The following is a 14,557-nucleotide window of genomic DNA, read 5'->3' as shown; positions in this document are numbered from 1 at the left end:
ATTTTATTAAGTAAACTGCAAAAAGGGAAGAAAAATCAACGATAATTATAAATTCATAAATACGTAATTCACTGGCATAAAATGATTTAATGGAATGGATGTGGAATGATCTATTTCCTCAAGAAAATAACAGAGATGTTCTGATTAAGCCCATAATCTAGTATATGTGAAATTCTAGCCAAACTGATGAGGCACATTTTCTTTTCTGAAACTACCTTTGATAAGAAATGCATTACAAACTCATCAGTTTGGCTTCCTGTTAACAAAGAGACAGCAGCCGTCTGGATCATTCTGGATTCACAGTGAAACTGCCACACCATGTATCCTCCAACTAAAGCTGTGCAAGTTTGACAAGGGGCAGATGAATCCAGGAGTTATTGTACAGGGGTTTAAATCTATGCGGCAGCTGACGGTTGAAATAATCATCTATATATCGCTCTGAGCTAGCTGGGGAAAGGTTGAAGCTGTATATTTTCAACATATCTAGTCTAATGGTTAATCTGTTGTCTTGTATGGGGCTCTTGCAGGGTGGACTGGCAGCACACGCTGACAGCTTCGAGGAATTGCTCACAGTAGATGTGGTTTGCTTTGCTTCCCAAAGTACTGGGTGGATGAATCTAACTTAGCTTGAGCTGGAAAATATGAAACTCACCTGACTCATGACCTCAAACACAAGGAGACCAGCAGGCCTAATAGTGGGTTGGGTGGTATGGACATTAGAGTGGCCAAACTACCTCTGTTCCTTCTGACATCCCCAGATCTGTGCGCTTCAGGTGAGATCCATGTGTATTTCTTTTGTTATTTGGCTGTCTTGGCAGCTTGGGAAGAAAATTGTTCTTTGTGGAAACCGGAAAGCAAGGGAAACGTGAGAAGATTAAACTACTGCAGGGGTCAGCAAACTTTCTCTCTCAAAGGTGAGCGAGTTAATATCTTAGTCTTTGCAAGCCATATGGTCTCTATGGCAAGTCCTCAACTTTGTCATTATAGATGGAAGCAGCCAGGGATTGCAGGTAAACCAACAACTGTGGCTATGGTCTGATAAAATTTTATTTATAGTCACCAAAATTTGAATTTCATATCATTTTATGGGTTATAAAATATTATTATTCTTGGATTTTTCCCCCCAATAACTTAAAAATGTAAATACACTCTTAGCTCATGGGATGTAGAAAAACAGGTGGCAGTTTGCTGACCCCTGAACTTGAGAAAGATGAGACGGAAGCAGCTGTTGGTGCCCGGGGACATGGCAGGTCATATCTCTACTCTAGATGTTGTCCCTCACAAACATGGACTGCACGTACTAGGGCAACCTAAAGGAGTCGGGATTAACTTTTGGTCACAAAGCCTTTACCATCTGGTTGGTCTCAAGAGTAGGGAGTAGGGAGAGAAGGAAAGGAAACTTGGAAAGGAGCTATTTGTATTGGGCTTCGCTACATGCCCCACCCCTCCCGGTTGGATGCAATGTAAAAATGATCTCCCATCTCCTAGTACCTTCCCGTTCTCCAAACTCCATAGCAAAAATTCAGGGATGTCCTTGTATTTCTCTTTTCCGTTGTGCATTTCCTCTTAGAATTCCCTTGTTCATCATTGTGTCTCATCTCTAGGAAACTAACACCTAGTCATCTTTGTTTGAGACTTTTCTTTGCCCTTGAGGCAATGGAGTCTATTCCAGGGAAAAAGAAAAGGGCTAAAGGCAACCAGAAAATTCCAAAAGTATTTTCTACTGAATACTGAGCAGGGCAGAGTGCTGGCAATGATTCTAACAGGTCAAGTCTATAGTGAAGATACAAGAGCTGCGATTCTGGCTATGGGGATTTTGGTGCATATATGGGGTGCGATGCTAGATACGGGGGATTTTGGTGCATATGTGAGGTGCAGTTCTACATATGGGGGCTTTGGTGCATGCTGGGCTCCCCTCAGGATGCATACAGAACATAGTTTGAGATTGGGGTTGGGGGCCCACAGCGTGGGTACCATGGGGACATCTAATTTACCCAATTGGATTCTAGAGATCCATTAGGCCCATAGTATTTTGTAGAGAACATTGCATTCAGGGTCCTGTGGATTCTGTTAATAAATTTATATAGTATTTTTTTCTCTCTCCAATGTAGGAGCTGAATTCTTTCAGTACTCTGTGTTGATGGACTCAAACTTACATAATTCAGGTTTCCTAGGCAGTGAATAGAGCCAGAAATATACCCTATGATTAACTTCTACATAACCTATTGTTCCTTAAAGTCTCTCTTCCCATTCTCCTATTAGCTCTACAAAAGCCAGAAATGCAGAAGCTCCAACAAGCCCTCCTTTCCTGCCCTGGCAGCCTACGATGGGGTGGGCACACCCTATGCCTGTCCTAGGGTGGTACAGGTTGCTTAGAATTGTTTTAAATTCTTATTCTTCATAATGACAGATTATTTTTAAAAAGAAAACTGATACCCATCAGGTTTTTCAAGTAAATGTATTTCCTATTTCCCAGCTAGAAGTTGTGAAATTATCCTGCCGGGATAATGTCTATGATAATGTGGTTGTTTAATTTTAGAGAGGTTTATATGTTTGAGATATTTATGATTGTTGGGGTTGCTTTTGATGGTCAGCATCTTTCCTTTTCTCCTAATCTGTTGATTAATACTAGCCATGATCTCAGAGGTTGCAGTGAACCAAGATAGTGCCAATGCACACCAGCCTAGGCAACAAAGACCTTGTCTCAGAAAAAAATATATATATATTAGTCATGATATTTCAAAAATAGATTTATAGTTGATTTTTATTAAGATACTTCAGTGCTTATCAAACTTCTTGGTGATATATGCTATCCCAAGGTTGTCAGACGAGAAACTGTCATTCCAAGGACATCACCCATTTTAACTCCTCTGCACCCTGGTACCGCCCACTGCTCTCTAGGCCTAGTAGAACTTGGCTCCATTGCCTGGGTTACCTGATCCTAGTGGTCCTTAGCAGCTCAGCCTCGCTGATGGACTCATGGCATTTCCCACTGTGGGGTTCATCCTGAAACAGCCGTCAAGTGCTCCTTTACAGCAAGCATACTACCGAATTCTCGGTATAAGTTGTTCACCGCCAATGGGTTATCATTTTTGTTGTTTTCCCATCATAGCTTAAGGAAACCGTCACACCCTCTCACTAGTCCAGTTTCTGTGAGAAACAGCCAGGCACCATTTCCTCCTCCAATCCAAAGATTGCATTCTTGTGGCCACAGGGTAAGACCTGGAGAGTTACCTTGCCCAGACTTTCTGGTGAGAGTCTTAGACGGTCATCCCAGAGAGAGGTTAGGTCAGCTTTGGAGTTTTGTCCATGGTGAATTACATTCTGCAACACGGCTGTTGCAAAATTCCAGGAATTTTACCCTCACTCCTTACCCTTAATTTTCGTAAAACAACATTTGAAACACCCACTTTTCATTGGTGTCACTGATGGCAGAAGGAAATGCTGTGCGTCACTCTTTCTGAGGAGTGGCAGACTCACAGCATTTAATGTTAGGCACTGATGTCACAACCAAGGGGGCTGACCATGCCCGCGGTTTGAGACAGACAGCAAAAGTTTAACACCTAGGACTGATGACTTGGAATATAGTGATTATTCAGAGGAATTGCTTTTAGGAGACTTTAGGAGAGAATGGGTCTGATCCTGCTGCTACACCGAGTTTTCTGTGTCTGAGCATGTTGTGGGCTGACGGGGAACTTTGTATATTTTTGGAAGTTATACCAAGAAGATTGTCCTCTGAATTTCCAGAAGTATTATCCCTACTGACATCCATTACAATAAAAAAGCAAAAAGAATTGCAGGAATTCATCAAGGTGAAAGAAAAGAAAAAAAAAAAGGCAATTCAGCTGTGAAGAAGCTTCCATTTTGATTCAAAGCTATTCAACGTTAAAATTGGTTTGGAACTTTTCTAAAAAAAAATTTCACTAAGAATTAATATCCGTTTTCTTTTCTCCTTATTGTTTGGCAGTCAAGGTTGCAGCTAGATCACGCTATCCCAAAGACCCATTTGAGTTCAAGAAGGAAACTCCCAATTCTCGGCTTGTGATCGAGCCAGGTGAAGGAGGACTGGGAACCATCCCCATTTTTAATCACTGCCCTGCACCCCATAATGTTTTACTTTACCATGCTAAGCTCAGTTGAAGAAGAGAGATGCACTCGTGTGGATTTCAGCTTGCATTTAGCTTGCTGGGCAGCAAAACACCAAAAGGGAAAGCCATAAAAACAATTAATGATAGTTAAAACGGCCCCACCCGCAAACTGGCGGCTTGCACAAGACATTAGTCGGAAGCCCTGTTAGCTAGATGCCTTTGTGTTCAAACCACTTTGCATGACTCTTACTCTGAGTGACTCCAGTGTGAATATGACATTACTAATGACCTGCTAAGTGTGTTCAGATGTGGGTTTCTCCAGATGTGGTGATTAATAACATAATGGAGATAGTGGTTGGCTCATGTTTATGAGTTGTTTGCCTTTTATTACATTTCCAAGTTTATTTGCTTTGAACTGTTTTTTAACTCCGGCCAACAAACTCACCTTTAAGCCTTAAAGGGCATCATCCCCTTAAATCTCACTGAGGAAACAGGGAAGAGAGAATGTGCCTCAGGCTAGAGCTGAACATCAGGCCCATCCTATGTAGGCATTAGACTGAATTACGGAAGGCTGGGAGTTGCAATCATTGCCCCATTTCACTCCAAAGATCGTAAAGAGGCTTTGGTAAACCCTAACACAGTGTTTGCAATTTGGCGAGGCTGATAAAGGAAGAGATTTCTTTAAAAAAAAATCTAGTAAAATGTATGATCATTTTGAAGTAAACCCAGAGTTCTGGCCAGGGTTTCTGGAAGACGTTGCCTTGCTTTTGCTTTAAAACAGAAAGCTGATGAAAAGTCGAGTAAAATGTTGTTACAGATGTTCAACTCTGCATTAAGGCTGTTGGAATTACCACCACATCTTAAATCAATTCCCAGAACATTGTCTGGAGGTTATGTCATTGAAATAACGTATCCTCTTTAGTCAAGTATAAGCAAACATGTTAAAACATCATTGTAACTTTAAATTAAACTCTAGCGCAAACCAGGGGATCTGAAGCCTCATTAGACTTGCCTGACATTTTTCTAGCACTGAGCCTTCCCAAACTGTAAAACTGTTAGATTCAGTGCCTATTAGACAAGGGAGCGCCGGGAAGTTACAACAGCACATTAAGTGTTATACTTAGGGATGTGCAAAAACAAGCCCTTGAATTTTATGAGTACTTGGAGACTGGATGGAGTTCAGCTCCTATAAAAATTCCACGTTAGATTCCTGAACTTGTTTGTGTTCTAAAGAAGTCAGGTTTCTTTAAAGGATCGTATCTTTATGTGGCTTCCGCAGCACGAAGGCAAGTGAAAGTGCCAGAGATGGAGGTGTATTGTAATTAGCCAAAATGTGGGTTAAATAAGAGCTTGTAAATGCGCATCATCATGAAGTAGTGGCCCATTACTTCAACACATTTGTCTTTCATGAAAGTGAGTAAATTTAGGTCTCCCTTTTAATTCCATTTTTATTCCTCTCATGTAGTCACCGAAGCCATGAAATGAAAATTATATTTTATAGCTTAACTAAAAGTTTTCCTAGATCTGCTTTCTTTAAATATGCAGAAATTGATAGGATCCATATAAAGGCTAATAATTAAATATAGTTTATATCCTACTTATGAGAAAGAAGTTATCGCTACTTCTCTTGAGGGACCTAAGCCATATGTAATGGTCTCCATTACATAGCGTTCATATATTTAAGCTGGAGACGTTTTCCCCTGTCTCTTCAGGGAACAGATCTGCATTTTCAGGCTGTGAGTGCAGGAGGAAACCTTTAAGCACAAGTTTCATTTTGGAGAACGAATCTGTTTAAATGCAGTATGATTATGATGGATGATCTTTCTGAGTTGCAATGAAAATAAATAGTTTCTTTACATAGAAGAGGCACAACTTTTCTACCAGAATGAGGTGTCTCCTTGGAGCTGGCTAACAGGTATTAACTTGCAACTCTCCCATCTGAAGATCAGGTAGGTAAACAGCTAGTGATGAAGTGTAAAGATAATGGCCACTTAACCAAAGAAGATTATTTGTTATAGGCCCAGTGCCAACAGGGAAGCAAAGGCTAAGCAAACGAATCCCACAGACAAGCTAGGGAGGATGACTTCTGTTCAGGTCTTAACTCATCTAGATTCACTGTGTAACTGGACACAACCATGGTAACATCTGGTGACCCTGAAAAAAGCTAACCATGATAGACTAGGTTAGATAAAAGACCTCTGGATATGGGTTTATAACCTTAAGAAGGCTAACTGAATTATAACCTTAAGATGAGAAAAACAGAGCCTGCACCCTGACTAGAGCAACTCACATGCACGCACACAAACACACACATGTTATTTGGTCCAGCATGCTACACAACCAATCTAGGTCACCCTGAATGCAATACACCAATTGCAAGTGGCCCATATTAAAAGATGACCTTGTCTTATAGGTCTAGGCAGTGCAAGACTTTCTACTGCATTCTAAGATGGGGAAAGGGCGAAAGTACAAACACACACACACACCCACACACACACACGCACACACACAGCCTTTCTACCCCATTATTGCCTCAGATGCCTGGTCCCCATCCCATGAAAGGAAGATGAATTCAGGTCGAGCTCAGAGTGCCTGTTTGCTTGCCGAGAGATGCATATCAACTCTAAGTGATTTTTTTCAATACCATTTATGTGGCTCGTATTTATTTCCTTTAATCTTTTAAGTGCTGTTTAGTCTCTGTGTGATTTGCTTTGGATACTCATTTCTGATAAGATGCAATATCATCCCAGCCACATAGTCTCTGCCTGGAGCTCTAAGTGACTGATACGGTCTCAGCCTGAGAGTGGGCCCTGGTGGGTGTCAGAGGGAGCAGGTGGCACAGGGGGTGGGCTGTGGGCGTTTGCAGGTGGTACAGGGGGTGGGCTACGGGCGTTTGCAGGTGCTTTCTTGCCTTCATTTCTTCTGATCTCACTCTCCCCTCACACTATAGTCATTTCCTTTTTCTTAGCCAGAATTTAGACAAGACCAGACTGACAGTAGGATAGGAGAGTGTAAAATGTGTAATACTTTGAAGCAGGTTTGGAGGGTAGTTAGATTATTGAAATCCCTTTAGAACCATGTATCATAACCTACTAAATTTATTTAGGGTTTTCAGGGAAGTACCATATAATGCATGCTCTAATATGGGTCTTCCTGGATAATACCAAGTAGCTGACATGGCATTTTCTCCCCCATCTAAGACTCCTACACCATTAACATATATCAAGCTTCTTTTGATGTCATCACTGCTAATATTTCTCTTCTTAGCTTTAAGGTAACTGCCGTGCATTCCGAGTTTCAGTGGTGCTTTCCTCCTAGTCTGTGTTGCAGTCAACTATAAGAATCTGAAGATCCTATTTTTCCTTCTTGAAATTACAGCTTTAGCCTGAATTGTGGGGGTGGGGAGAGGAGGACTAGAATTTTGCCTCTGATGCCCTTGGGTGACGGGCTGGGTTCGCATCTGCTAATTATCAAGCAGTTGTCTTAAAAAGAAGCATGATGCAGGCTAATACATCTGCAAAGCTTATTAGTGGGTGACTTTGGGCAAGAGCAGTAGAGTGTGCTGTGGTGTTTCTGAGTGAAGCTTCACATTGCTTAGCGATCTATGTGGTTTAGACATTTGGAAAACAGCTTTTGGTTTCCAATCCCCTGTGCTGCCTGCTGCATCATCAGAGATTTCATTCAATGGCAACCTCCTCCTTCATTCCGGGGCTCTCCTCCAACCTCACCAGCCCCAGTGCTCCTGTCTTCATTGGTTAAGAAAGGACCCCATTGGCACAGCCCCACAAGCTCTCACTACTGGCGGTTGGAGAGATAAGAACTGAGTTGGGCTGGGGATTCTTGAGCCAGCATGTGCCAATGTGCCCTGACCTGACAAACATTGGTTGTCAAGGCCTTGGATCCTTGCCTCTTTTCAGTGCTTTTTCTCTGGCATGCAGGGATTAGGAACCAGCTAAGTTGGTTCATCTGGAGAAGCAGCAGGCTGGCACTTAAATGCTGATATTTCAGATACAATTTTGTTTCTGATTTTGGTTACAACAAAGCGTACTCGATTACTGGGCAAAGCAAAGTAACCAAAATAAACTCTAAGAATAATGATTGTTGATAAGTTTTTTTTTTTTTTTTGATATACAGATAAATTGTGATTTCTTTTTTTTTTTTTTTTTTTTTCTTACGGCAGGGTATTTACAAACTGTTTTAGTGTATTTAAAGTGCATGTTCAAAGGCTGGAGTGTAAAGAGGTGATGCCTTCACCTTCTCTAAGCCGGCCTCTTTGACTAACACATTTGGTCTTTGTCATTGGGTCCTGAAAGACAGCCATGAATTCCTAGTGAGTGACTGAGCCTTGAGTGTGTGTCCTTTGATATTTTGCCTGTATTTCACAGTCTGCCCTCAAACTGTTCATAATCTCATGAGCTGCCTGTATTTCCAGTTGAAGATGAGCAGCCGTCAACACTATCACCAAAAAAAAAGCAACGCAACGGAGGCATGCGGAACTCACCCAACACCTCGCCGAAGCTGATGAGGTAAGGAGAGGGGCTCGTTGCACATGATTTGCACACGGTTTCCCTCTTAGCCCCTTCTCTTCCTCCCCTCGCCCCCTCCTCACCCTGCCAGGCCCAGAGCCTCCCCTCCCCAACAAGCCCAGATCGGGGGAGGGGAGCGCGATCGTTAGATGGCTTCTTAAAGGCTGGAGTATTTATTCTGTCAGCTTGTCAGCAGTTAATGATAGAGCTGAAAAAATTCTGTCATGAAAAACAGTTTGAAAAGCTGTTTGAAAAATACATAGGCTTTAAAGTCTTAGCTGTCACCATGTCCTGTCTGTGTGTAGTTCCTAAACAGCAGTGGCACTAATGACGGCGGTAACCAATCAGAGGAACTCATGTGGCTAGTTTGCCTGCGGCAGTCTCTTTCTGCTGGAGTCCCTCCGAGGACTGTTTTCTGTACTTAAGGCCATATGTGAGATGTATCATCACAATCAAAAATGAACCTGAAGATTACCTTCCTTTTATCCTGTCGATTGAAATCAAATTTCTGTTAATTGATTTTGACTGATAAAAAAAAAAAAAGTCTAATAATCTGTGGACTTGCCAAAGCAAAGTTCAAAAGTAATCCAGTTCTGCTCAGGCTAAAAGCAGTATTAATTATGAAATACAGTATGCCTGTGGATGTTCCTTCCCTCCCCTTCCCTCTTTCCTTCTTTCCTTCCTCCCTTCCCTTCCCTTCTTCCTCCTTCCCTTCCCTTTCCTTCCCTTCCTTCTTTGCTTCCTTCCTTCCTTCTTTCCTTCTTTTCTTCCTTCCCTCCCTCTCTCCCTCCTCCCCTTCATTCTCTTCTTCCCCTCTTCCTCCCTCCCTTTCTTCTCTTTCTTCCTCCTTTATTTCTTGACTATGACTTCCTCTAGTAAAGAGCAAGTGGAATCAGATTTTTCCAGTGTTCTGCAGTTTTCTGTTCTTGGATTATCCACCTTTTATCTCCCTTTTTTGTCTTCAATTGATCTGCCAATCCCAGCATTTATTTCCTCCAACATCCTGACTCTCTAACATCCAAATAAACTAGGAGTGACTTCAGATTTGCACTGCTCACCCTACGTGATACTGCCGTGAAATGCCTGCTATCTTGACATTACTTTTCTCTTTTCATGACCACTGGCCACTCTCCTCCCTTTGATTTTTGAAATACGACAGTGATTTCCATTCCCCACCTTCAATCACATTTGCATGTCACTGGCCCTCCATGTCCACCTTTCTGGAAAATAGGCAAGAACAGTCCTTGTTCGTGTGGTTGGAAGCACAGGTTCTCAGTCCTTTTCCACATCACCATCTATTCCTGTTAAATGTTTCCATAAAAGTCCTCTGCCTTCCCGTTCACCATTCACCCAGCCTTCCTTGGGTGTTGCTGATTTACATGCTTGTTTACAGTTTATGAGGAGGAATAAAATGTGCCAACTGCCAAGCTTTTTGTTTTTATGATGCCAGTTGTCATGCCAGCATTCATTTCCTATTTACTCACCTTTAGGTAATCGCCTTATCTAATGCTAATAGTTATTCCCATTTAAAGTAGAGAAAAGCCCAGGCACTTTCCTCTGCCTAAATTTAGAGAAGCAAATAAATAAATAAAAAGAAGTCTGAAAAATCTGAAACCTTTGGAGCCAAATTCCCTGTCCCTGTTTGCTATGTAAAGTATGGCTCATTTCTTTGATCTTGAGTAATAATAATTCTGAGGAGTTATACTGTTTTCATATGCTTCAAAGCTGTGTCAAAGTTTTGCTGCTTAAGGGTACTTCTTTATTCTGTTGGCTCTTGGGTACCAAGATGACAGGTCTTCTGTATAAGGTGGAGGCTTTTTTAAGTCGTAGCCTTCAGCAAAACATCAAATTACCAAATCCAGGGAAACATACTTCTACACAAATGCCTTTCCTGTAGATGTATTATACCATATATATTAAATACTTTAGTGTTACACGCTACATTTTATGTGCAATAGAAAGTGATGGTTTGAGGTAGCCTTGGGGGGACTTTTTTTCCACAAGCAGAAAAAGCTAGTGTGTATCGTATCAAGTATGGTTTTTACAGGACTTTCTGCCCGAAGGCCTTTGTAAATAAGTAATGATCAACAGATTGGCTGTGGGTTTTTGAAAAGCATGCCTATGTCAGTTTGCATGATGGGGGAGAATTTTCAAAGTGGATCTTGCTTTCATTCCCTGCCGGAGAGGGGCTGAGGGAGGCAGTCATCCTGGGCTGGAGCTGTCTGCTTCATGCTACATCAGAATTGCTAAACGTGGGTCAGGTGGTGAGTGGAAACTTGCCAAGCTACAGAACTCAGGCTTCTTGTGTTGGTTCCCTTTGGGCTGCTGCTAAGGCCTCAGTTCCTGTCTCTGGGATGCCTTATCCCACCAGCCCACCATGGTCTCCCTCGCACCCAGCTGGAATCGGTCATCCCATCACAAGTGAGAAAGTCTTCAACACTCTCCTTTACCGTGTCTCTTTATGTCTCAGGTGCTCCACATCCTCTATCTCAGGCGTCCCCAGACTTTTTACACAGGGGGCCAGTTCACTGTCCCTCAGACTGTTGGAGGACCGCCACATACTGTGCTCCTCTCACTGACCACCAATGAAAGAGGTGCCCCTTCCTGAAGTGTGGTGGGGGGGCCGGATAAATGGCCTCAGGGGGCCGCATGCAGCCCGCGGGCCGTAGTTTGGGGACGCCTGCTCTATCTGATCTGGGAGCAAAGATGGGCCCCTACTGAGCCCTCTCTCCATTTCCCTTTACTTCCAATGTCCAGAAAGACCCCAGGGCCCTTTGGTTTGCATTTGAGTATCTGGCACTGGCAATGAAGTCATGGGTCCATTGTTGCTAAATCCCTTTTGTCGACTGGCAGAAAACAAGGGCTCCCCCAGCTCCCTGTGGCTTTTCCAGTGGCCCCCACCTCTTCCACCATCTGTTTTCTACTCTCTGATAGATGGGACTTTCAGGTCCTATTCCTCCTGACCTGAAAAATCCATGAAGGAAGCTAATGACTTATTTGAAGTGGATTGTTCGACATGAGTGTGTGGCTTGAAGTTTGAGCAAATCAATCATTCTGAATGTGGGCAGGTTTTAGTGGCCTATGGGCAGCAATAGGAATAGCTCCAAGAGGAACTGGAGAGCCCAGAATGGGCTAGGATGGGCTTTAATTTACCACTGTGGCTTCTGCAAATAAAACAGCCTCCTGCGTGAACGCTCCTTCCAAATCATCTGCCAGCAGGAGATGCAACGGGGACTCTGCCCTAATGGACTTTGTCTCCCCTTTGTTCTGGTATCAGGCTTCCGCTAGTGTTTAAGTGTCACTTAACTCTCTGCAGGATCATTAGGTGAACAGCCTCGTTTGTATGTCTGGATCCTGAGGAAGTTTGTTTTTGAGTCACCTCGACAGAAAATAACCTTCACGTCCAGACAGAGCCGAATGGCGAGTGTCTGGGCCCCAAGCCGAGGACACGCATGTAATGATGGATAAATGTTGGCTCCACATCTGCCAAGGAGGAGTGAGCCATGGAGGCTCCTGAGTCCCCAACTCCCCCTGCCTGTTATTTCCTTTCCTTGCTGATCTTTTAATGTGGAATTATTGAAGAAGCCTCTCCTAGATTCCTCTAAAATCATCAAGAACCCATTGCCCAGTTCTCCCTGCTTAGTGGGGTGGTGCCTTGTAAGGATAGCTACCTCTTTCCTCATTTGTAAAGCCTTAGCAGGGGCACACACTTTGTCTCTAAATGCCTAAGTCAAGAGTTCTTAATTTGGGGTCCTTCCCAAACCTATGAACATTCAATGAAAACTTTCTAGGAAGTCTCTCTAGGGAAAAAATAAAAGTACACTGAATCCCGTTTTGACTATAGTTGAAGCAGATTTTTATGGGTTCCTGAAATCTCCATTCAAGATCCCTGGTTATGATCACATTCAGTTTATTCCAAAGCCATCTTCAAGTAGTTGCATTTACAAATGCTTTTTGGGTGGTGAGATTTCTCCAGTGGGTAGGCGGTATGGAGTAAATGCCTGGGTTCTCACACTGAATGCTCCCACAGAATCCAAAAAGTCTGTGTGCTTGCCTGCTTTTAATCATTTTCTCAAATTAATTCCCATCCAGCAAATATTCAGTGAGAGCCTACTATGTGCAAGTTGTTGTAGAAGTTCTTTAAGGGATCTCAAGTGTGCTAGACTTTAGATCCCTTAAAGAACTTCCACATAGTCTAATGGATTAGACCAGATCCCTGTCTTCAAAATGCTTATAGTTGAACAGAGAAGACAAGTACTTACAAGCACAGAACTGAGTAAGAACAAGTTGGGGGTTCCACTGGCATGGGCTGTGAGAACAGAAAGAGCTGTCATTACCTCTGCTTTGGGAGGCTGAGCCTGGTTTAGGAGGAGGTCTTATTGATCCTAGTGCCATACAATGAGGAGAATGCTCTACTAATAGTATTACCTCTTTAAGTTTACCAGATGCCAGGCATTATTCTGAGACTGTGTATGCCTGTGACTCACTGAATCCTAACTACAACTCTGTAAGTAGGTATTACTATTGGCCCCATTTTACAGGTAAGGATGTTGAGGCACAGAGATGTAAAGTCTGGTAAATCTAGGTAAGTTTTACCTAATTAGGAAGATGGAGGAAATAGGGACTGTACTCAGACGATAGTAAATACCTTGGTGTGGCTGAAGACAGGGATCTTTGGAGTGGCCTAGATGGAGTGGAGAATGTAAGAGTACTCTGTCACCCAATCATGAAGGCTTTGCTTGTCATAGGCATTGGGGAATCCTTTACGGTTTTTTAGGAGGTGATAACCTAACTTGTATTTTGGGAGAATCATTGGTGACAGGAGAGGAGAAGGTTTGGAGTCCTCCATCAGGATATTTCTGAGACATGTACTACGTAAGCACAGAGGTGTGAAATAGAAGGCCCATCCAACCCCAGTCTCTGCCAAGGCCATTTGGGTGCTAAGCTGTTCAGGGTTTGCTGTAGAATAGTAGATCAGGACTGGGATAGACAGTTTTCCCAAGGACACACATCATTCCTGACATCAGTCCTGAGACCTGAAGTGAGATAGAGTAGCACGAGCCATGAGGATTTATGTAGGTTGTATCAGGTGGACAATTTACACACATAGCGCCCAGCTGGGCTAGCAAGGATAATTGACAACACCCAAAACAGAGAAATCGAACATTTTGAGGAGAGTTTCATGTCAAGAGACCCAGAAAATATTAGACATTAGTTTGCTGAATAGGAGGCAAAATATGATTTGAGGAAAACAGATTTTCCTCTTGGCCATCTCTTGGTCATTAAGTGAAATAAACTCATATGCTTGTTAAGTCTCATCGCCTCTCTTTTGATTCAAACCTTTCATGGGGTCTTTTCGGTAGGACTTCCCACATCAGAGCCTGCCAGCATGAAAGATTCTAGTAATAGAAAATGGCAAAATGGCCTGAGCCATGTCAGAGATGGGGGCATAATGCCACCCTCACAATTCCTTCCACTGGGCAAAAGAAAGAAGGAAGGCAGGGACAGCTTAGCTACGTAAATTCACCTCTTAATGCACAAACTGATAGCCTATGACAGGCTTCCCCCAGGACTGGAGAAGAAAGAAATAGTTGGTGTCGTGGTACCAAGGCTTGGGTGGACCACACACATCCCTGGACAAGTTCATGCTCAGCATATGGTCATGACCCTGTCCTCTCGTTTCAAGAGTATCTTGTACAACCTTCCCTAGGACTCATGAACATGTTGGTTCTCCAGGCTGTCTCCCAAACATAAAGGCAACAATTTCCTCCTTCTGAGAATGCTGGCTGCCTAACATGAGATGACATCTTAGGTGGCAGCAGGGAAAATAATGCAAGTAGACAGATGCAGAGAAATCGAAAACAACCCTAGTTCTGCCAGGCTGGCTAGACCCTGGCCTGAGAGTTTTGCCAGTGTGGGTCTAGGGATGGCCATCCGACAGGA

At 43.0% G+C, this 14,557-nt stretch overlaps 1 protein-coding gene across 30 annotated transcripts in view; it reads left to right on the top strand.

Annotated features, from left to right (window-relative positions):
- Window positions 1-14,557, top strand: part of KCNMA1 (potassium calcium-activated channel subfamily M alpha 1) — a 765,877-nt gene that overhangs the window by 665,337 nt on the left and 85,983 nt on the right. For 24 of the 30 annotated variants that reach the window (XM_074382450.1, XM_074382449.1, XM_074382451.1 and 21 more), the window contains one exon: window positions 8,521-8,614. In XM_074382450.1, coding sequence (XP_074238551.1) covers window positions 8,521-8,614 — 94 coding nt within the window. Of the gene's footprint in view, window positions 1-818; window positions 915-3,967; window positions 4,055-8,520; window positions 8,615-14,557 lie in introns of all 30 variants that reach the window. The other 6 variants (XM_010350447.3, XM_039477953.2, XM_010350455.3 and 3 more) reach the window with 2 other exon arrangements.

Source organism: Saimiri boliviensis, chromosome 12 (genome assembly GCF_048565385.1).
Source record: "Saimiri boliviensis isolate mSaiBol1 chromosome 12, mSaiBol1.pri, whole genome shotgun sequence".
Lineage (NCBI taxonomy): Eukaryota > Metazoa > Chordata > Mammalia > Primates > Cebidae > Saimiri > Saimiri boliviensis.
This window is presented reverse-complemented; position numbering and strand designations above follow the sequence as displayed.